The sequence below is a fragment of the Equus przewalskii genome, chromosome 7, assembly GCF_037783145.1.
Source record: "Equus przewalskii isolate Varuska chromosome 7, EquPr2, whole genome shotgun sequence".
NCBI classification, from domain to species: Eukaryota; Metazoa; Chordata; class Mammalia; order Perissodactyla; family Equidae; genus Equus; species Equus przewalskii.
The window spans coordinates 3,253,624-3,274,220 of record NC_091837.1 but is presented as its reverse complement, the minus strand read 5'-3'; the positions used below and the strand labels follow the sequence as shown (position 1 = coordinate 3,274,220).

General features: G+C 56.0%; 1 protein-coding gene across 6 annotated transcripts in view; it reads left to right on the top strand.

Annotated features, from left to right (window-relative positions):
• Window positions 1-20,597, top strand: part of CABIN1 (calcineurin binding protein 1) — a 149,658-nt gene that overhangs the window by 89,323 nt on the left and 39,738 nt on the right. For all 6 annotated transcript variants that reach the window (XR_011542181.1, XM_070628269.1, XM_070628267.1 and 3 more), the window contains exons 29-30: window positions 336-667; window positions 12,226-12,339. Coding sequence is in view for 5 of the 6 variants with exons in the window: in XM_070628269.1 (XP_070484370.1) it covers window positions 336-667; window positions 12,226-12,339 (446 nt within the window). In the remaining variant the exon portion in view is untranslated. The remainder of the gene's footprint in view (window positions 1-335; window positions 668-12,225; window positions 12,340-20,597) is intronic.

Sequence of the window (20,597 nt, the reverse complement as noted above, 5' to 3'; positions counted from 1 at the left end):
CCAAGAGGCAGGACAGCCCTGTGCCACCATTCAGAGGGGGACCCAGAGCCCAGCTTGTAACCCCTGCTCTCTGCAGCCTCAGGGCTCCTCCGCTGCGTGCCAGCTGGGACATCCTGTTGAGACTGGGGGGCCGTCGAGGCCTCAGTCAGTGGAGGCAGAGCCAGCTCCAGGCCCTGTGCCTCCCACTGCTAGGTTGGTTGGGTTGAGCACCCATCCAGCAAGGGCATGGACCCAGCTGTGCCAGTCACCTCACTGAGGTGCCTCTATTGCTGGTGGTAGGCTGCTGCAGGGAGACAGCCTAAAACTGACTTTCTTTTCCTTCTTCTCAACTGTAGGAAAGACTGAGGAGTCCTTGGAGAGCACAGAAGGTTTCCGAGCCACAGAGCAAGGCGGCCAGAAGCCTGCTACAGACCCCCCAGCCTCTGCGTGTATCCCCGTCAAACCCCCAGCGTCTGCACCCACCCTGTGGGATGGGAAGAAGAGAGGGGAACCCCCGGGGGAGCCAGCAGCCTTCCCCCAGGGGCTGCCGGCCGGTGCAGAGGAGCAGCGCCAGTTCCTCACGGAGCAGTGCATTGCCTCCTTCCGCCTGTGCCTCAGCCGCTTCCCCCAGCACTACAAGAGCCTCTACCGGCTGGCCTTCCTCTACACCTACAGCAAGACCCACCGGGTGAGTGGGCCGTAGGCCTCACAGCTCAGTACGGGGCATTTAGCTTGCCAGGGCCCACAGGTGTCTTCAAGGGTGGTGGGCAAAACAAACATAGATTGGAGCTGCTAAAGGTCTTGGGTGGCAGCGTTTGGGAGGGATGGGAGAGGAGAGATGCAGGAGGCAGGGTTGGTACAAAGAATGGTCCACCTTTCCAGGTGAGAGGTCAGGGCAGCAGGTCACAGCTAGGCATCTGGGGAAGAGCAGGTGTGGGAGCTGCTCCTGCAGCAGGAATCACAGGCTTGGGTACTAGATGTGGGTGAAGGATGAGAGCCAACAGGTTCATCAGCTCTCGCCTGTGAGGACCTGTGCAGTGACTCTCACTCCACTGTCGGACTCCGTCACCCTTGGTGCTTACTGTCATCCTCAGCCCCAGCATGTACATCCACCAGATTCCAGAAGGCCCCCTCCTCTCTGTCCCAGGGCCTTGCTTGGCCTAGGCCCCATTCGCTCTGGCTGCATCTTGCAGAGGCCTCCTTGCCATCACCCTGCTCCTGGACTTGCCCCTCTGGAGCAGCTGCCAGAACCATCTTCACAGCCTCTGCTGCATGGGGGTTGGGTGCTGACAGCCTTCTCTAGCTCTTTTTGGAAAGCATATGATGTAGCAATTCTTAACAGCTGTGCCCTGGGCTTAAATGCTCCCAGGGGCTTCCCAACCAGACTTCTGCTGGCAGTTAGCATTTGTAGAGGGAGTGTGGCATACTGTGCCTTCTCTCACTCACCCAGGAGGCACTGGGGAGACACTGCCCCTGACCGTGGCGCCTGCTCCCATGGAGCTACATTCTAACGGGCAGACAGATTAAGAAATGTGCAAATGAGCAAATAAAGCAAGTCCCATTATGACAGGTCCTACAGAGACGATAAGGGGGTGTGCACAGGGGTGAGGGGTGCCACTGGGCTCTGCGAAGGCACTCATTTATGCTAAGACCTGTAGGGTGGCCATGGATGGAGTAGGGGGTAGTGGTGGGCTGGAGGAGAGGAAGAGCACCCAGCCTGGGCAAGCACCCTGGGCATGTGGTGGTTTTGGGCAAGCAACCCTGGTCTAGTTGGGGGCCATTGAGGACCAGGATAGGGGGACAAGCAGGGGCAGCCTTTGGAGTCTGGCTGTGGTCTCTGCTTTTATCCGGCTCTCCTACTCAGTGAGGTCCAGGCTGAGAAACTTCCTCCTCCTGGAGGCCCCCTGCTGGCCCCCCTCACCACCCTCTGTGAGAAGTTTGAAGAACCAGGAAGGACAGTTTGCCAGAGAGACAGACCCTGGCTTGACATTGGTTATGTGACAGGAAGCTGTTACTTGACAGAGTTCTGTTTGGGGACAAGGCACAGGTAAGTGTCCTGTCACAGTAGTGACTGTCCAGCACACTCATGTGGCTTGGTTGATTTTCTCAGAGCAGAGCAGGTGAAGCTGCTGGTGTCGGCAGGCCTGGGAAGGGAGTGGGTCTTGTCTGGGTCCGGGGCTTCATCTCTGCTGCAAGGCGTCTGGCTTTCCCAGCTGCCACTGTCCATCGTTGCTGCTGGCGGCATGCCCGAGCCTGGCTTGCCCACTGCCCAGCCTGCACTTCACAGTGGACCTTACCTTCGGTGCCCTGGACTTTCTGAACCCAGGTAGACCTGGGTTTTAATAAACCGCCCTCTGTAGCAGTCTTTGGGGGCCTGATGGCTGATGCCTCCATCCCGTCCCCTACCGTGCTCCAGTGCTGCTTTGGGAAGTTTCCTCCCTTCTTCTTTCAGGAGCAGCAGAGCCCAGTGCAGGAGCTCTCACGAGTCTTGGTGGAGTTGATGCTAGCAACCATCATCCAAACCACCCCCACCTTAGGCCCCCCCCGACTTCAGATGCTCCCCCAAGTAGCCATGCAGCCCCTACACGGTCAGCTCTGAGCAGGACTCGGGGTTTCCTGTGCTGAACTCAAACCTCCAGCATGCAGGTTGCCTTCTCCAGAAGTTGATGCTGAGACAGAATTTGGGGTACAAAATGCGATGAGGGATCAGCCCCTGTGGAAGGGAGAGGGAAGACGCAGGGTTGAGAGAATTGGTCTGCGATACCAGGCCCCACAGAGCCCCCAGCGCCCAGCCTCCGCCTCCCCATTAAGTGGCTTTATTCTGAGCACAGGGGAGCCGGTGCATGTAAAGGGCTCCATGCAGCTCCAGGCACAGGCTGCTATTATCAAAACCTGTCCCCTCCCTGGGTGAATTTTTTTAAAGTGGAAAACAGTATTTATGTCAAAATTAAAGAAAAACTGGGGAGGGAGGATATCCCCAGTTCTGCCACCCTAAAACAAAAGCCATGTGGTATGTGGATTTCTTCCCAGCTCTTGTGCACATGCGCTGTTGACTGTTACTTCTGAGGCACCAGGTGCTTCCATGTCTAGGAGATAAAGATCATGTCCTTTCTACTTTACATCTGGACACCTGGCTCAGGGTCACACAGGGATGAGTGACAGCCTCATGTCAGCTTATGCTGCCTCACCCAGGCCCATTCGCTCCACTGCCCCACACACACCTTTAGAGTTTTCGTGCTCACAGTTTGCCATTTAGCTCTTTCCCTGAATGCCCCCCAGGCCCTTTTGGTTACTCTGTGATGGCCCATGGGGTGGGTGGACCCTGGCTGACCCAGCCATCCCTGGTAGCGGGGACAAAGGCTGCCTTGGCTGGACGTCAGTGTTCCCAGAAAACAGCCCACAGCCGCCACGCTCCATCTGTTGGTTCTCCTGTTAGCTGCATTCCCAGGTTGGGTTCCTTGGTTTTCTGAAATGGAATCCTGGTCTTGATTCTGAGAGAGACCCTCTTCTTATGCAGCAGCTGTGTGTGGGTGCCTGATGTGCCTCAGGCACTCTCCAGGCCACTGTGCACCCTAAGCCCTGACCGCCCCACTGAACTGAATGCTGCGCCAGCTCTTTTGCTTTATTCAGAGACCTTTGCTGAGCAGCAGTTGCCACCCCACCTTGAATGGCAGTTTGTTAACACCTCCACTGAGCCTGGTTAACGCCCACGCTGCCTGGGGTGTGCCACCGTCCTAGGGGCTAGCGTGGTTCTGCCCAGGCCCCCGGTGTCAGCTTGTCCACAGATCTAGGGGACACAATGAGTGCTCTCAATGACTAGTGGAACCATTAACTGCCAATCAGGGACTGCTTTTCTTTTTTTTTTTAAAGATCGGCACCTGAGCTAACAACTGTTGCCAATCTTTTTTTTTTTTTTCCCTGCTTTTTCTCCCCAAATCCCCCCAGTACATAGTTGTATATTTTTTTCTAGTTGTGGGTCCTTCTAGTTGTGGCATGTGGGATGCTGCCTCAGCATGGCCTGACAAGCAGTGTCATGTCCATGCCCAGGATCCAAATCAGTGAAACCCCAGGGTGCTGAAGCGGAGCGCACGAACTTAACCACTTGGCCACAGGGCCAACCCCAGGGACTGCTTTTCAAACACAGCTTAACAAACACTTCCTGCTGTGTATGTTTAACAGCAGCACATTTCTTCATAGAGTTCGCCTGTGGGCTTGGCAGTGGCATTTTCCTCTTGCCATCTCCTGCCTCACTGGCTGGCCAGAGCGTCCATCATCCACATCTTCAGAGAGACCCCAGGGGCTATGCAGGTTGACTCCAGAGCCATCTGGTCTTTCACAAATGCCCCCAGATGAGGCTCTGCTTGTTCAGAGCCCGCCCAGGCCTCTCTGCAAAGAAACTGCCTTCAGGGCACAGGGTGCTACTTGCTTAGCTGCTGGCAGCAGGATGGGGAGTGACTGTGGGCTCTGAAGCCTGCCTCACCTGGGCTCTGCATGGGAACTCTAGTAGCTCAGGGCTCTTTTCTTCTGATGATCCCACAGAATTACTGTGATGACGAGGAGAGAGAGAGGGTGCCAGGCAGTGCTCCGCACACCAGGCACCAGCCCTCAGCCTACAGTCCTTCTCTCCCCTCTCACCTCCAGTTGGGCTTCTCTCCAGGACCAGGGCACATTTCCTTAGTGTCAGCATTTCCCATGGGTCCTAGCCCTTCTACCAGGTCTTCTCAGGTCTGAGTCTGCCCCTGACAGACTCTTGACGCCTTCCTAAGGCTGCCCTCTTGCTCAGTGTTGGCTTTGCTGCACCCAGACTGACCCCTGGGCCCCCCAAGGCAAGCCTCCTGCTGGCCTACACAGAGAGCCGGGGTGTCTGAGGAAGCAGTGCTCCCTAACGCTCTCCACACCCTTGACAGGGAAGATGATGTCTGCTGATGGCCACAAGGGCCCTCAGTCTAGCTGTTAGATGACTTACAATCTCTGAAATCACAGTCTTCACTAGGATTTTAAGTGCTGGACTATCAGTCCATGGTCATAAAAACCTGGCTTCTTGGAGCTAGCTCTATGGCATAGTGGTTAAAGTTCAGCACACTCCACTTCAGCGATATGGGTTTGCAGGTTCAGATCCCAGGCACAGACCTACGCCACTCGTCAGCCACGCTGTGGTGGCACCCAGCATATAAAGTGGAGGAAGATTGGCACAGATGTTAGCTCAGGGCTAATCTTCCTCAGCAAAAAAAAAAAAAAAACCCTGGCTCCTTGAGCCCATGTGGGCAGCCTAGGCGAGAGACCACATGGTGTTGAGACACCTCTCATCATGAGGGTTCTGGTTTCATCATGGGATCCAGGGAAAAGGCTGAGGTGTGGATGCCCTGCCCTGACCCCCCCAAACCACTGCCTCTGGCTCAGCTGGGGAACTGAGCCCCCACCTCCTGCTGCAGGAAGTCTGGGACAGAGTGGGTTATAAGATGGTTCCTGGAGCCAAACAGTCTGGAAAAAGAACAACCTTGAAAGATTCACACTTCCCAATTTCAAAACCTACTGCAAATCTACAGTAATCAAACATTGTGGGATATTATTCAGCCTTAAGAAAGGAGGAAATTCTGACACGTGCTTCAGCATGGATGCACCTTGAGGACATTCTGCTGAATGAGATAAGCCAGTCACTAAAAGACAAATACTGTTGGAGAGTATCTAAAATCGCCAGAGTCATGGAGACAGAAAATACACTGGTGGTTGTGAGGGCTGGGGAAGGGAGAAGTGAAGAGTTGTTTAATAGGTAGAGTTGCAGTTTTGTGAGATGAAAAAGTTCTGGAGATCTGTTGCACAACAGTGTGAATACACTTAACACTGCTGAAGTGTACACTTAAAAATGGTTAAGATGGTAAGTTTTATGTTATGTGTTTTGTACCACAATTAAAAATAAAAAATAAGCAGTGTGGTACTGGCCTAAGGATAAACATATAGATCAGTGGAATAGAATTGGGAGTCCAGAAATAAACGCATACGTTTGTGGTCAGTTGATTTCCAATAAGGAGGCCAAGATACTTGAGCGGTGTAGGGAAAGTCTTCTCAACAAATGGACCTGGGATAACTAGATAGCCACACACAAAAGAAAGAGGTTGGACCCTGTCTCATACCATATACAACAATTAACTCAAAATGGATCAAAGAGAGCCAGCCCTGTGGCCTAGTGCTTAAGTTCAGTACACTCTGCCTTGGCAGCCTGGGTTCAGTTCCTGGGTGCAGACCTATACCACTTGTTGGCCATGCTGTGGCAGGGACCCACATACAAAATAGAGGAAGATTGGCAGCAGATGTTAGCTCAGGGCGAATCTTCCTCAGGAAAAATAAAAAGGTTCAAAGACCTAAATTTCAGAACTAAAACCATAAGACACTTGAAAGAAAACATGTAAATCTTCATAACATCGAATTAGGCAATAGTCTTTTAGTTATGACACCACAAGCACAGGTGACCAAATAAATAAGTAAGTAAACTGGACACCATCAAAATTAAAAACCTTTGTAATTCAAAAGACACTATCAAAGTGAAAAGACAATCCACAGAGTGGGAGAAATACTTACAAATCGTGTATCTGATAAGGGACTTGTATCTAAAATATAGAAAGAACTCTTACAATTCAATAACTAAAAGACAACCCAATTTTAAAATGGGCAAAGGCTCCAAATTGATATTTCTGCAAAGAAGCTATATAAATGGCCAGTAAGCACAGGAAAAGATGCTCAGCACCACTATCTGTCAGGGAAATGTGACTTCAAACCACGTTGAGATACCACTTCATACCCAGTAGGACAGCTAGAATCACAAAGACTTCAGTCTCTCCCCAGGGGCGCCTGGTGGTGCCAGGCCTGGAGGTGCGAGAGAGGCCATCGCCTGTTGCAGTCCTGGGGGTGAGGGATGGGCATACCAGGGCTGTGTGCCTGCTGCGTGGATGCTGGCGGTGCTTTCCAGAGCTTGTTCCCCCCAGGCGGGGAAACCTCTTGATTAGGTTGCTGCCTCTCCTCAAATCTGCTTTGTTTTGTGGCTGTTGCTCCATCTCAACTCCGGACGTTCTTCCCATTCTTTGCTCTCTCTGGTGCCCCCAGGTTACTCCATGTCTTAAGAGAAAGAAGCCAAGATCTCCTGCTCCAGTCTTCCCAGCACAGGAGCTCTCAAGCAGTCCCTTTTCCCTACAACTTCCTTGAATGAATTAGCCCCAAGGCAACAGTTCTGTCCCCAACACTCCCACCAACAGCCCCCTGGGCTCCCCTCATCCCCTCCCTGTGCTGTCTGCACCTTCCTGCCCCTGTGCCTCAAACTGTCCCCTCCACCTGACAGGCCACTCATTTTCTGCAACTTCAAAATCTGCCCATCTTCCTTTCATTCTTTCCCTAAATATCTGTCACATCCCGTCTGGGGACCCCATGCTGGTCTGGCCTCTGAGGAGCCATCGGTGAAGTCAGATGGTGTCTCTGCCCTCATGGGGCTGACGGACAGGTGGGGCAAACAGCAAAGCCGTCGGTGAATCAGTGAAAGAGGCTGTTTGAAGTGGCGGTGGGGCTATAGAGACAGTATTGGGGGGCCTGTGGAGGTGGGGTGAGATGGCACCCTGCTGATAGACAGGGATCAATGTGGGGCAGAGGCAAGTGTGGCTGGAGGGCCAGGCATGAGGGGAGAGGGGAGGAGACAAGCTGATGTGTGCAGGTAGACTGAGGTGTGGAGCTGGCCCTCCCTCTGAGTGCCATGAGGCCTTTAAGCAAAGGAGTTAGATGGGTCCCTCTGCCTATGCCAGGACAGGGCTGTTCAGGCGACAGGTGGTGGAAGACATCGAGGTGCCGCGTGCTTCTGGGATTTCCCCCACCCCTCCTCAGGAGCCCTCCGCCCTTCATCTGCCCCTTTAGGGTGTTTCATGCATTCTGTGCTCTGTCGGTTGACATCTGGGCACAAGCCTCGGGGGACCCATGGATCCCAAGAAGGTCGGTGCCGGTATCTGGCAAGCAGGCTCCCTGGCGGTCCTCCCATTCCTAGAGACGTCGGTGAGCAAGAGGCTGGGCCAGGGGCTTGGTGACAGGTTGCAGGAGGCCTGAGAGAAGACTGCCCAGGAGCTGCTCCTGGTGGGCAGCACATAGCACGAGCCCAGGCAGATTTGTAAAGTGATTTGCTCACCCTGTGGGGGGCAGGGGAAGAGCCCAGGCCTAGGAGTTCCTCTGGCCTGGATCAGAGTGCAAGACTGGCTCTGCCACTGCCTGGCTCTGGAACCTTGGGCCAGCTCTTGAACCTCACTGAGCCTCAGTTTCCTTGTTGGTAAGCTGGCGATTACGTGGGATGAGGAGTTGCAGCGCTGTGCTCAGCCCAGGTGGCATCCTGTCTCCTCGTCTCAGCGTACCATGGAGCTTCAGGGCAGACTCTGTGGTGCAGGTGCGCCCCTTGTAGAGGCCCAGCAGGGGCCCAACTCAGTCTGCCCCTCCCCTCCCCCCAACAGCCTGGCACCCGTCAGTTCCCCAGGCGGGTTTCCTTGTCCCTGGCAGCCCCCGTCGGGGCCTCAGACATGAATTCGCTGAGGTCGCCATGAGCTGTCTGTACACTTGTGCCTTAGCCATCGATTGGCTCGCTCTGTGGCAGGCCTAGGAGATGACGGTTGGGGAGCCTTGCTCTCTGCCGGTGTGCAGCAGCGGGTCTGCAGGAGGCTAATTCACAGTCCTTGTTGGCTTCAGCAGGCCAGTGCTTTCTGCACTCTTCTCAAGGGCTGGGTGTCAGGTCTCTAAGGGCCCTGGGCATCTCCCACAGCCTCCTCCCTGGTCCTCCATGCTCTGCCCAACCTTCCGGGTGAGAAGGGCCCTGTGTGCTGGGGTCATTGGAGAAGCTGCAGGGTGGTGGCAGACACAGAAGCCATAGAGGGATGTGCATTCCTGTCCCCACAGCCTTGGGGGCTGGAACAAGGCACCTGGCTCAGGGAAGCAGGGTCTCCCACTCTCTGCCCTGGCCTCGGCACTACTCTCTTATTTGTCCCCAGCTACTTGGAAGTCTTTGTTGGCTTTATTTTCTCAATGTTCTTATGAAAATGGTGGCCACCATGGAGATGCTTCTTCAAGCCTTGTTTTCCCCATGCCCCGCCCCCACAAACCACTGCTACTTAAAGAGGTCACCCAGACACTTCCCCCAGAAGAGGCTTTAGGGTCATGGCTCTGGGGTAGCTTCTCTGAGGCAGCCTGTGCAGTACAGGTCAAGCCTGTGCCCTGGGTCTCCCAGGGTCACTCAGCTGGAGAAGTTGGCCTGGGGCCAGAGAGGAGGGAAGGGCATCCACAGACTCAGATCCCTGGGTGGCCCCTCGGCCTGTGGTCAGAGCAGGTCCTCCCCTGCCTCGCAGCCTCCTGGCTCCCCACTGGCCTTGCAGGCAGCCACATTTGGGCTCCCCACCGCCTCGGCTGGGGCCTGTCTGCCCTACCTGTCTGGCCTCTTGCCTCAGTGAGTCCTCCAGCCCCGTGCAAACCACAGCTCAGGTGTCACTTCCTCTGGAAGCCTCCTCAGCCTCCTCAGGCTGGACTTGAGGTGGGTCTCCTTTGTGCCTTGCCTCCATGGTCATGGTCAGATGAGCTCACCTGTCATATTTGAAGTGTAGGTAGTGGTCACCTGTCCCATACCCCCTCCTCTCAGGGTCCACTCGTGGCTGATTAGACCGACAGTGGACTCGTGCTTGGGCTGAGCCTCTCAGATCTCCCTCAGGAGAGGCTTTGAACCAAGTGGCACTAAGACCAAGGGGTCATGGCTAAGCACTGACGCAGATCGTGAACCTCTCTCCTGGGCTTCCTGAGCTGCCGCCCTGCCTGCCTGAGGCCTGAGGCTTGACCTTCTCTTAAGATCCCCTGAGTCCCAGGGCACCGAGGAGCCAGCTTGAGCTAACCTGAGTTGGATTTATTCCTTGTAATGAAGTGCGCCCACCCCACCCTGTTTCCCCTCTCTGCGCTCAATTTCTCTTTGGCCGACCCTCCCTCCCCTGGTCTGCTGTGGAGCAGGGGTGTGTGGAAAAGGGCAGGCAGGCACCAGAAAGCCTCGGGCCAGGACTTGTAACTGGCTCAGGAGGCTTCCTCATGGACTGGTCTGGGAGGCGGGCTCCCTGAGCCAGACTGCTGGACACTGCTGGGGCATGTGGATGTGAACTGCAAGTTGAGCGCCCTGGTGCGTTGGAGCTCGAAAGTTGAGGGCTGAGGCTGGATAGTTGCTCTTTTTGAGTGAGGAGTAGAGTAGCCCCTGTGCTCCTGATTACGGGAGCCTGCTCGAGATCTGAGACTCTTTCTGTCCAGGTAGCCCCTTTCTGCCCACTTCTGCCTCTCCCCAGGTTGGGACAAACAGGGGCGCCTTGGCTAGCAGGAAGCCTCGTTGTTCACCCAGAACTGCTGCAGCATCAGTCCCAAGGCCCTGGAAAGGCCTGTGAGTCCTGGAGCAAAAATGTCTTAGCACACTGCAGCTGCCACTCCCTCATAGCCGCTGAGCCTCGGCAAGAGCAGCCCCCCACAGCCCTTGGCACGATTCCTACCCCGACTCCCCTTGCTCTTTCAGTTGGAGTCTATAAGAAAGGCAGTCCCGATCTGCTGCGGATCTCAGCAGGTCAATGTGTTGGACTCTGAGTAAGAAATTAAGCCTCCTGAGTCAGGCTAAAGCAGTCAGCCACACAGAGGACTCTGGACGGCATGTGCCCTCTCATCCAGCTGTGGCTGTCCCTGCTCTCCTGGTGTGCTGCGGCACCCATGGCCGTCTAGCCCCCGGCCTATGTGGAGCCTGCGTAGAGCAGGCCAGGCTGTAGCCCTGCTGGGCAACTTTACAGGGCCTCAGCCTTGGGCCGCTCTCAGAGCCAGGCCATGCCCCTGTAGAAAATGAGCCTTGGAGTCAATGTTAGGCTTAATCTTCCAGGCTTCCCCTAGGAGATGCATCTCTCCCTCGGCCTTCCATGGAAGATCCAGCTTTGTCTGCTGTGACTGTGTCATCTGGGAGATGTGTGCTTGAAACCGCACCTGTCCCTGTCCCAGAGGGATCTTCATTTCTGTGTGCCCTACTGCCACTCGGCTGCAGGGTCCTGCCTGGTGCTGGATGCACAGCAGCCCTCTGGGGCGTGTCCCTCTGTGCAGTGGTGGGAGCAGAGGCTCAGAGGCAGACCAGTGGGAGGCCCCAGCCAACAAGCCAGGGAGCTGGGGTTTGCACTTTTGCCTGAAGTTGCAACAAGGGGAACTATTTCATAAGTTCAGCCTGACTGGTAGTGAGCAGAATGGGAGCAGGTGGGACAGGCTTGCAAGGATGAGAAGTGAGAGGGCGTTCACAGCAATTGGGATGTGAGGTGATGAAGGCCTGTCTCCCTGGAGCAAGGAAGTGAGGGGGAGGGTGGGCATTGTGGAAAAGATGAGGGTCTGGCATTGTGCAGTCCCCAGTTCCAGTCCCAGCTCTGCCCCCTGCTGGCCTCCCGTGTAGGATAGCACTAAGGCGGGGTGAGATACTGCATGCGGGGTGCTTAGCACTGGTCCTGGCCGTGGGAACCACTGTGGTGAAGACCTGAGGGGAAGCTGGCTGGCCAGGCAGCTGGTAGGGAAGGGCTGCTCCCTGGGTCAGTGAGAAGGCCCCAGAGAAGGCCAAGGCAGCCAAGCCCATGCCCAGCCTCTCAACCTGCCTCCCGGCCCCACCTGGGCTAGCAGGCTCTTGTTCCCACCTGCCAGGCCCCAAGGCCTGGGTTCCACCAAGAGGCATCATTGCCCAGAGAGCATTGGCCTGAACACTGTGGACAGAGCTCCCTCTACCCCCAAGCACGTGAGCCGCTAGCATTCTGCAGGGCCTCCCTTCTACCAAGCCTGAGGCCACTGTGTCACTGGCTGTGATAAGGAGCACTGCTGATGTCCCGACAAGTCATGGCTGACCGTTTGGGCCAGTGGAGGTCCCCCTGACAAAAGACAGGGCACTGGGTCCATGCAGCAGCTTTGCAAGCTTGGTCAGGGTAAGGGGTCCCTGTTTGTGCCCTCTTCAGGCAGTCTGAGGCCACGCTTTCCTGTCAGCTGTGCTAGGTGAGAAATCAGTTCTGGAAATGTACCCCACAGCCCGGTGATCAGAGCCGGCTGCCAGAGCTGCCCAGAGCTGCAGGATGGATGTCTGCAGGAGCTACTGCTCATCACCGTTTTGCCACTGCAGCCAGGAAGGAGGGGACTGCCTCCCTTCCCCGTGGGTGCCGTGAGCTGCCCACACACTCACTTCCAACCTACTTCTTGTTTCCCCAGAACCTCCAGTGGGCCCGCGACGTGTTGCTAGGCAGCAGTATCCCTTGGCAACAGCTGCAGCACATGCCGGCACAGGGGCTCTTCTGCGAGAGGAACAAGACCAATTTCTTCAACGTGAGTACTTTGCCTTGTTGATTTCTGAGGCTGCTTGCCGCCACTGCTTTTCACTGAAGGCGTGCGATGTGCGCATGGACCCCCTGGGTGGGCGTTCCCAGGACCACGGGTTTGCAGCATCCCCACAGGGCAAGCATGGTGGCGCAGTTGAGTGTGCGCCAGACTTGGGGATCGGGCCATGCTTGCCAAGTGACTTCTGGCAAGTCGCTGCCCTCTTTGGGCACCAGTTTGCCCATCTGTGGGGAGAGGCATGGACAAGCTCAGTGCATTCTGTGGAGCCCCAGGTATTGTGGGGCCACAGCAGGCAGTGGTGAGGGGCTCTGGGTCCACAACCCCGCTTTCCCTGGAGTGGCTCTGCATGCTGGTCTTGGGTACCTGGAGAGTCTGATCGGAGCTGGATCTACTGCTTAAAAAGCAAATTTGGCCACTGCTGGGCTTGAGGTGCTCTTCTAGCCCTGACATTCCATGCCAGGTGGAAACCCACTGCTTGAGCAGGACATGGCCCATCACCAAGGCCCATCTGCCTCCTGTCCCTGAGGCCCTCAAGGGCCCACATCTGTCCCTCCTGGCCCCTCCGCCCATGCCCAGGCCTCCCTCATTCACTCTGCCCTGTACAGAGACAGCTGCTGCTCACTCCACTCCACCTCCAAGTCCTCACCCATCCTCTGCCACCCCTCCCAGCATGGCCGGCTCACAGCTAGCTGGCTTCAGCAAGTCACACAGACCCTCTGAGCTTTGATTTCTTCTGTATTTTCTCTGATTCCCTGTACGTGTAGGGAAACTGAAGGGCAGGATTGGCCTGGACAGGAGCCAAGGAGGGCAGGTCTTGGGTTTGGAGGAGTGTGGCAGAGGCTGGTTCTTGAGGCACGTGGGCAGGGTGAGGTCCCCAGAGAGAGCCGGCCAGGTGGCAGGGTGACTGGACCCATAGTTCTTCTCCTCTCCCAGGCTGTGACCTTCTGGGGACCAAGCAGGGGTTCTGGATCCTGGGTATTTCTCTGTGGGTATTTCATGGACAAGTAGGAGATGTAATCTGTAATGAGTCTGCATGATACCAAGGGGTTTGCATTGAAAGAGAAGCTCCCAGACACCCACTTACCTGTAGCAGCTGCTGTTCCTCATCCTGCATGTGTCCTTCCAGAGGGTTTCTGCCCATTGAAAAGTCAGCACACAAAAGTCAGTACCCAAAGGACAAAGGACACATGGTTCTGCCCCTTGTTTTTTTTTTTTTACGTAAGAGTATATCTTAGAGAATGTTTTAGGACTTGCTTGTTCTTTTTAATAGCTGCATAGTACTCCCAACATATGGATGTGTTACAATTTTCATACCCATCCCCTATTGATGGGCATTTAGATTGTTTCCAGTCTTTTGTTATTACAAACAACACTCTGTAAATACATCTTTGCACATATGTGGGAATCCATTCATAGGGTGAGATCCTAGAGACAATTCCCAGGTCAAAGGGTTTGTGATGCCTTTAAAGGTTTAGTAGATACTACCCTCCAAAGATCAGCCCACACTCCCAACCTCAGCCCTTATTTTTTCAGACCTCATCAGCACTCTGTATTATTGAGCTGTTTCATCTTTGCTTTTCAGTAGGTGAAAAATGTCATTGTGTTTCATTCCTTATGAGTGAGATTGATCATGACATCAGGTTAGCAGTTTTAATTTCTTCTTCTGTGCAGTTTCTATACTCATGTTCATTTTCCTATTTGATTATTGGTTCCTTTCTTATTGATTTATAAGAACTCTTTGTATATTAATGAAATGGGCCCTTTCTTAGTGCTTTGCAAACCTTTTTTTTGACGTTGCTAAATCAAAGTTAGAGCCAGGCAAGCAGCTTAGTTTCCCTGAGCTCCTGGGCTACTTTTCTTGTAAAACGGGCTCCTATTACCTGCCTTGAAGAGTAATTGTAGGGATCAAGTTAGATAATGGGGTAATGTCCCTAACTCGGGATCTGGCATATGATAGGAGCTCAGGAAGACAGTTTCCCTCCCAATCCCCTCTGCCAGTGTTGGTGCTTTTCCCTTACAGACCGTGCAGTGATGCTGGCAGGAGAGACCCAGCCCCCTGTTCTTTCCCTGGGGGAAGCACCCAGCCTTCCTAGTGAGGAAGTTTAGGAGACTGGCAGCCCAGATGTCTGCTCCCCGCTGAGTACATCCAAGCTGTTGGCTGGGTGCTCCAGGCCCCTTCCTCGCTGGGCTTCCTCCCTGCAGCTCTTCCTGTGGTTTCCGGGACCTTCCAGAAAATGACCTGCAGAAAGGCAGTCAGGCTGTACATGTGGGAGGAAAGCCGCAGAGCCCTGGGTGGGCCTGGCACATGGGCACTGCCTCCCTGAAGCCGGAGGCCCTGCAGATACCGGCCACCCCAGGCTGGACAGGATGTTTTGGGTGGTTCTGCCTCTTCTGGGGCAGCTGTTTGTCCATCGGTGCTTCCCAGTGACCCCCTGCTTTTATCATCCTCAGGGCCCTCTCCCAGCCCACGTCCTGGCCACCTCTGCTTTCTCAGCTTCTGTCTTTGGAGATGGGTTGGGGCTTCTGATGCTCCTTGAGCCCAAAAGGTTAACCTCTAGGCAGAGGACAGACACACTCACACCCCCATTTACAAAATACCCAAGGGACAGATGTCCCCAGCTGGTTGGTGACAGCATGGCCGTTGCCGAGCCCACCCCTCCCTGTCCTCCCCGCTGCTGCAGGTGGACCCTCAGGGTGGACACCTCCTCCGGCCGTGCCTTGCACTCAGCGCATCAGGAAGTGCTGACCTGCATGCTCTCAACACGTGAGCCTGTCCCCCCGATTCTACCAAGTGTGTGGAGATCACTTCCTCCAATGTGTGTGGAGGAGCATTTAGGGCAGCCTTGGCTGACGGCTGGGATGGGGCTGTGTCTCTAATGGCACGGGCTGTCCTATCTCTGACAGATTGCCATGAGCAGGCTGGCACTTCTCCCTTCTGGTGTGCACTGGGGTTTACTGCCTTGGCCTGGGAGTAGTGGGACTGGCCCTTGTGAGGAGGTACAGGGAGGGCGAGGGCAGGGTCATCAGGCACCCTGACTGCCATCCCTCTAAGCCCCCACTCTCTTGGGCCACCCACCCTTCGTGTCACTCATGGAGCTGTTGGGGCAGCGCCACTCATCCTCAGGGCCTGGGCTATGGAACCCTTCTATTATTTTTAACATAGGTTACATAGGACCACAATGTCACTGCAGACAGTCCAGATACAAAGCAGAGCCCAGACCCCTGGTTTGTCCCCACCAGGTGCCGTGCCCTTCTCAGAGGTACTTCTCTGAGCAGACAGGCTGTTCTCTTTCCTCAGGTGTGTGTGTACAAAATCAGACAAGTTTGCCATGCAGCTTTAAGGTGTGTGTGTGGGGGGGTGCTTCTCCACACCTTGCTTTTTTCACTGACACTAGGCCTTGGAGAAGTTTCCCCATAAGAAGTGCTCTTTGCAGCTGCTCCCAGTATTGTGTCGTGCACAGGGCCACAGTCTCCTCAGGTGGGCGTGAACATGGGGCCCATCTTTGTGCTCACAAGTGGGCTGTGGTGGGCCCCCCTGTGTGTGCGTCTCTTTGCTGTTGCCTGTTCCTCTTAAAGTCCCTGGCCTGTCCCAGCCTGGTCCAGAGGAGGTGCTCACTGAGTATTTGGGGATGATTTCCATTCATGTCTTCTCCCTTAACAGATGGGCTCCCAGCACGTTCTCTTGGTCGTGGGGCCCCTGTCACAGGACACTCGAAGGCTTGCAGTAGAGCCCCACACACACGTCCCTTTGTGGGAGAGACGGGGAACCCTCAAAGAGCCCAGGTGGGCTGGAAGCGGGGCCCCCACAGGTGCAGTGGGTGCAGCTCAGCCAGGAAGAGGGCAGGAGAGGGAGGCCAGAGTTGGAGGCACCCTCGGGGGAGCTCATCAAGGCTGGACCATGCCTGAGGCAGTGCAGGCTGAGCCTTCCTGGGGAGCATGACGGATGGGTGCTGAAGGGCATGTGAGTGTGACCTGGAGCTCTGGTCAGCTTTCTTTCTTTCTTTCTTTTTTGGTGTGGAAGATTGGCCCTGAGCTAATATCTGTGCTTGTCTTTCTCTATTTCGTATGTGGGATGCCTGCCACAGCGTGGCTGGATAAGCGGTTCGTAGGTCCATGCCTGGGATCCAAACCTGCGAACCCTGGGCCGCCGAAGTGGAGCTCGCAAACTCAACCACTATGCCACTGGGCAAGACCCTGGTCAGCTTTCTTGACAGGACCTCCTTGCACATGGGGCCTACCCCACAGCTGGCTGGAGCCCTGCAGTGGAAGATGCATGGCGTGTAGCAGGGCCCAGCGGTGTGATTGGGCGAGCATTTGAGAGAGAGAGAAGTGAACTTGGTGCATCTCCAGTCCACCGTTGCACAACTTGACTGAGAGGGAACAGCTCCCAGCCCGCCCCTTTCCTCTGTGGAAAATCCCTGCGTGTGGGCTGTCTGCCAAGCAGGTTGGAGCTCTGGGCCGTTGCTCATGCTCCAGGGCAGGCTGGAGTCCCCGCTGAATGCCCCATTACCCCAGCCCTCTCGCACCAGACAGAAGCCTGGTCTTTGCCATGACACAGCTGGAGTTGTTAGGTGTTGTTGGTTGGGGTCCTGTGGCCCTCCCTGCCCTGGTAGGGCCTGGCCCGGGCCCTGGTGCCTGTCCTTTCAGAGCATTGGGGGGGACTGGCAGAAGGCATGTGGCCAGGCCAGTCAGGGGCAGCTCCTCAAGCTGACTGTGCAGAGCTGGGGGCCCAGGGCAGACATGGAGGCTTGGGGTGGGAGGCAGTGAGGCCAGGGTTCGGCCAAGGGGTGTAGGAGCCCTCCTGAGCTAGTACCATCCCCAAGGGGGCTGCAGAGAGAGGGAGCCAGGGAGCTATCCCTCCCTGGGCATAGGGGGCCAGAAAAGCAGGCACTGAGCACACCTTGGAAGCCAAGGGCTCTTCTCCACATGCCCAGAAGCTTCCACAGCTTCCTGTGCAGGTGTGTGCACCTCTGGGCAGGTGGGCTTGCGTGGGCTGGAGCTGGGCTCATCTGTCCAGGGTGGACTTCTCTCTCTCTTGTAGTTGATTCAGAAATGTTCCCATAGTAACCGAGCCAGAGCTGGCTCTCCCTCCTTCCCCAAAATGTTTGCTATTTTAGCAGACAGGATTTTTTCTTGTTTCAACCCAGTTTCCAGCCACCGTGAAAGAAGCAAAGGGAGCCGAGGGCCCAGCTTCCTTCATCTGAGGCTGTGTTTGAGGGAGTACAGCAGAAGTGCTGGCCTGCTGCAACGTGGCTGCCCTGCCATGGTGCCCCCTCCACAGCCACTCCCACTCCACCTGGGGGTCTGCAGCTCAGGCAAGCAGCCTGTGGCCAGCGGCACCCAGGGGTGGGTCCCTGGGCCCCAGAATCACTGAAAAGAGCACAGACTTTGGGCTCGGGTGGACTTGACTCCCAGCCACAATGCCTCTTACTTGGCCCCACACAGGGCACAGGGCTGACCACAGGCAAGGTGGTCACAACAGGTGGACAGGAGCCCTTGGATCACTCTTGGCACATCACGCAACTCACCCTTAAGACCACAAATCATCCTGCAGGGGGCGTTGGGGCTTATCTGTGGACACTGGTGGTGCTTCAGGAGGGTAGTGCTGGTACCAGAAGGGACATGGCTGGAGTGGGGATGCTGGGAGCTCCAGTTCTTACCTGACCAGGGCCCTTCAGAGGCTCAAGTAGGCAGTCTGAGACGGGACATGGCCATCCCTGCTTGCCACATGGTGTTCTTTCTGCACAGCCTGCCTCAGCCATTGGTGGCTGTGGGTTCAAGTCGTGCTTGCTTCTTCTTGGTCACTGCTGCATAGTGCTCTGCTGTCTGACTGTCCTATGGCTTATCTCCATGCCATCTTCCCGGTGGATAGGTGACTTCCAATTCTTGACTAGGACAAAAATCCTGCCTTCCACGGTCACCTTCCTCTCCTGTGCGAGAGTGTCCAGGCCGAGTGCCTGGAAATGGAGGCCAGGTCACAAGCCCTCTATACTCAATGCTGCCATACATTGCCAGGTGTCTGCAGAGCCGGGCCAGGTTCTCTCCCACTAGCCACTGCTCTGCCTCCTCCTGGCATTCAGAGCCACAGATGACTCTCATTTTGGTCCATCTGTGGTGAGCAGGGAGGCTGAGCCCCTTCCTACGCCCATGGCGAGTCCCTTTGTCTGCCCAGGCTCAGGCACATGTTCCTAACTGGCAGCCGCCACACGGGCCCGGAGGTTCTGTTTGTCCTGACTCTGTGTTGCTTGAACTGATGGAAGATACAGTCAGCATGAGCTGTCTGTGTTTCTTTAAGCATTTGTGCTGTGTAGCCCCCAGCCTTGGAGCCTGAGCACTCACTGAGGGCCCTGAGGTGAGAGGAAGGGCCCCCACTGGTTGGGCAGCCAGCTGCAGGGTGGGCCACCTGCCAGAGCTGAGGGGAAGAAGGGAAAGTCTCTAAGGCCCCTGGCAACCCAACCTTCTTGGCAGAATCACTCACACCTATTCAACTCTGACTCGCTGCCAGTCGGCTGTGTGATTTTCGGGGAGTCTCCCTCCCCTGACCAGTGAGCAGTTGCCAGGTGTGGGGGGCAGCAAGCACAGCAGGCTCACCTCCCAAGCGGGGGCCTTTGCAGAGACTGGTGGGCATCCCAGCCTTTGAGCCCAGCACACGGCCTAGCCCAAGATGGTGCCCATGTACAGGCCAGGCCTCAGCCACTGCCCCTCTGCCTCGGGAGAGAGCTGGTGGTCCAGATGGAGGCTGGTGGTGCCAGGCAGGGCACAGCCTCTGGATCCTAGCACATCCAGGCACCCCCAGGTAGGGACCTCATCTAGAACAGCATTGCCATCACCCTCCCAGCACATCTCCCTGGCACATTGCCCTGCATGTGGGGCATTCCTAGTGATTGTGAATTCCTCCCACCCTTGAGAGTTCGCTGGGACAAGGTTAACTAGGAAACAGCAGCCCCAGAGCAAGGGAGAACAGATACCATCCTAGCTTCAGTGCCCAGGAGCCCAGTCCTGGCCATGCCCTGAGGTGTGTGTCCCAGACATCGCCTCCTGTTGCAGGGCCACACTTGGCTCTTCTCTCCCACCACCCTTTCAGCTCCCGAGAGACACCATGCCTGGTGGGCCTACAGGCAGCCCCTGCCTTGCTGGCATCCACCCCTGGGGCTGAGTCACTTTGCCCACCCATAGATGCCCAAAGTTCAGGGCCTTTTGCAGGCTGACTCAGCGAAGACCAACGCATGATCCAGGGATGAGGTGTTGGTCCCCACCCAGTTAGTTATACCCCACACTGCCTGCAGGGTGCCCCAGTGCAGCATCTCCAGCTCTGAGTCTCACTTGCCCTCTCTAGTAAGGGCCAGGGAACATTGGGATAGGAAGGGCCCAGTTGGCAACAGACCCACACCTTTCCTGAAGTCGGTCCCATGTCACCTTGTCTCCCTCAGGACCAGTTGTGACCAGTTCACATTCCACCTCTGCTTGTCCCTCTGCCCACACCTCAAGGAGCATGTTGCCCTGCTATTAAACCCAGGCCCTGGGCTAGCTGCGTTGTCAGCAAAGTCCGGGGTCCACAGGCCAACCCACAAGGCTGGATTATTAGCCCCATTTCATGGAGGTGCCAGGAGGTAGGGTGCCTTGGCTGAAGTCCCACAACCGGTTGGTGCTGGAGGAAGGATGTGAGCCACACTCTGTCTAGTGCTGAAACCCGTGGGTGGTATCCAGCAGCCTCATGTGAGCGAGGAAGGGCAGAAAGCCAGGGACCCACTGGCTCCTACATGGGATTGGCCCAGCTGCTCCCAAGCGGGTGTGTTGCCCGAATGGCCCACTGGCTGGATGGGGAGGATAGAGTGGCAGTGGACAGGGGGACATGGGCATCTAGCCCTGTCCCAGGACTTGAGGCCAGGATTCCAGGTTGATGGGGGGCTGGGCTTAGTAGCTATGCCATGGTATAGACCAGGGTCACTCCTGGGGGCCAGGACTGCACTGTTAACTGGCTTGGGCACCAGGCCAGTGTTGGCATGGCCTCAAGTGGCCAGCTAGCTGAGTTGGGTCTCCCCTCTATGGTAGACCCCCCAGGCCCACCCTCAGACGTGCTCCTGAGGCAGAGTGTAGTGACAGTGGAGGCTGCCGCCCTGCTCCAAGTGCCAAAGCATCTGTGCCTGGCCCAGCCTGGCCTTGTGGGGCAAGGGTGGGGGAAGCCCACGGCAGCTGTGGCAGGACCAGCCCCGTTTACAAGCACTCACTGGGAGCTTCATTTGGGG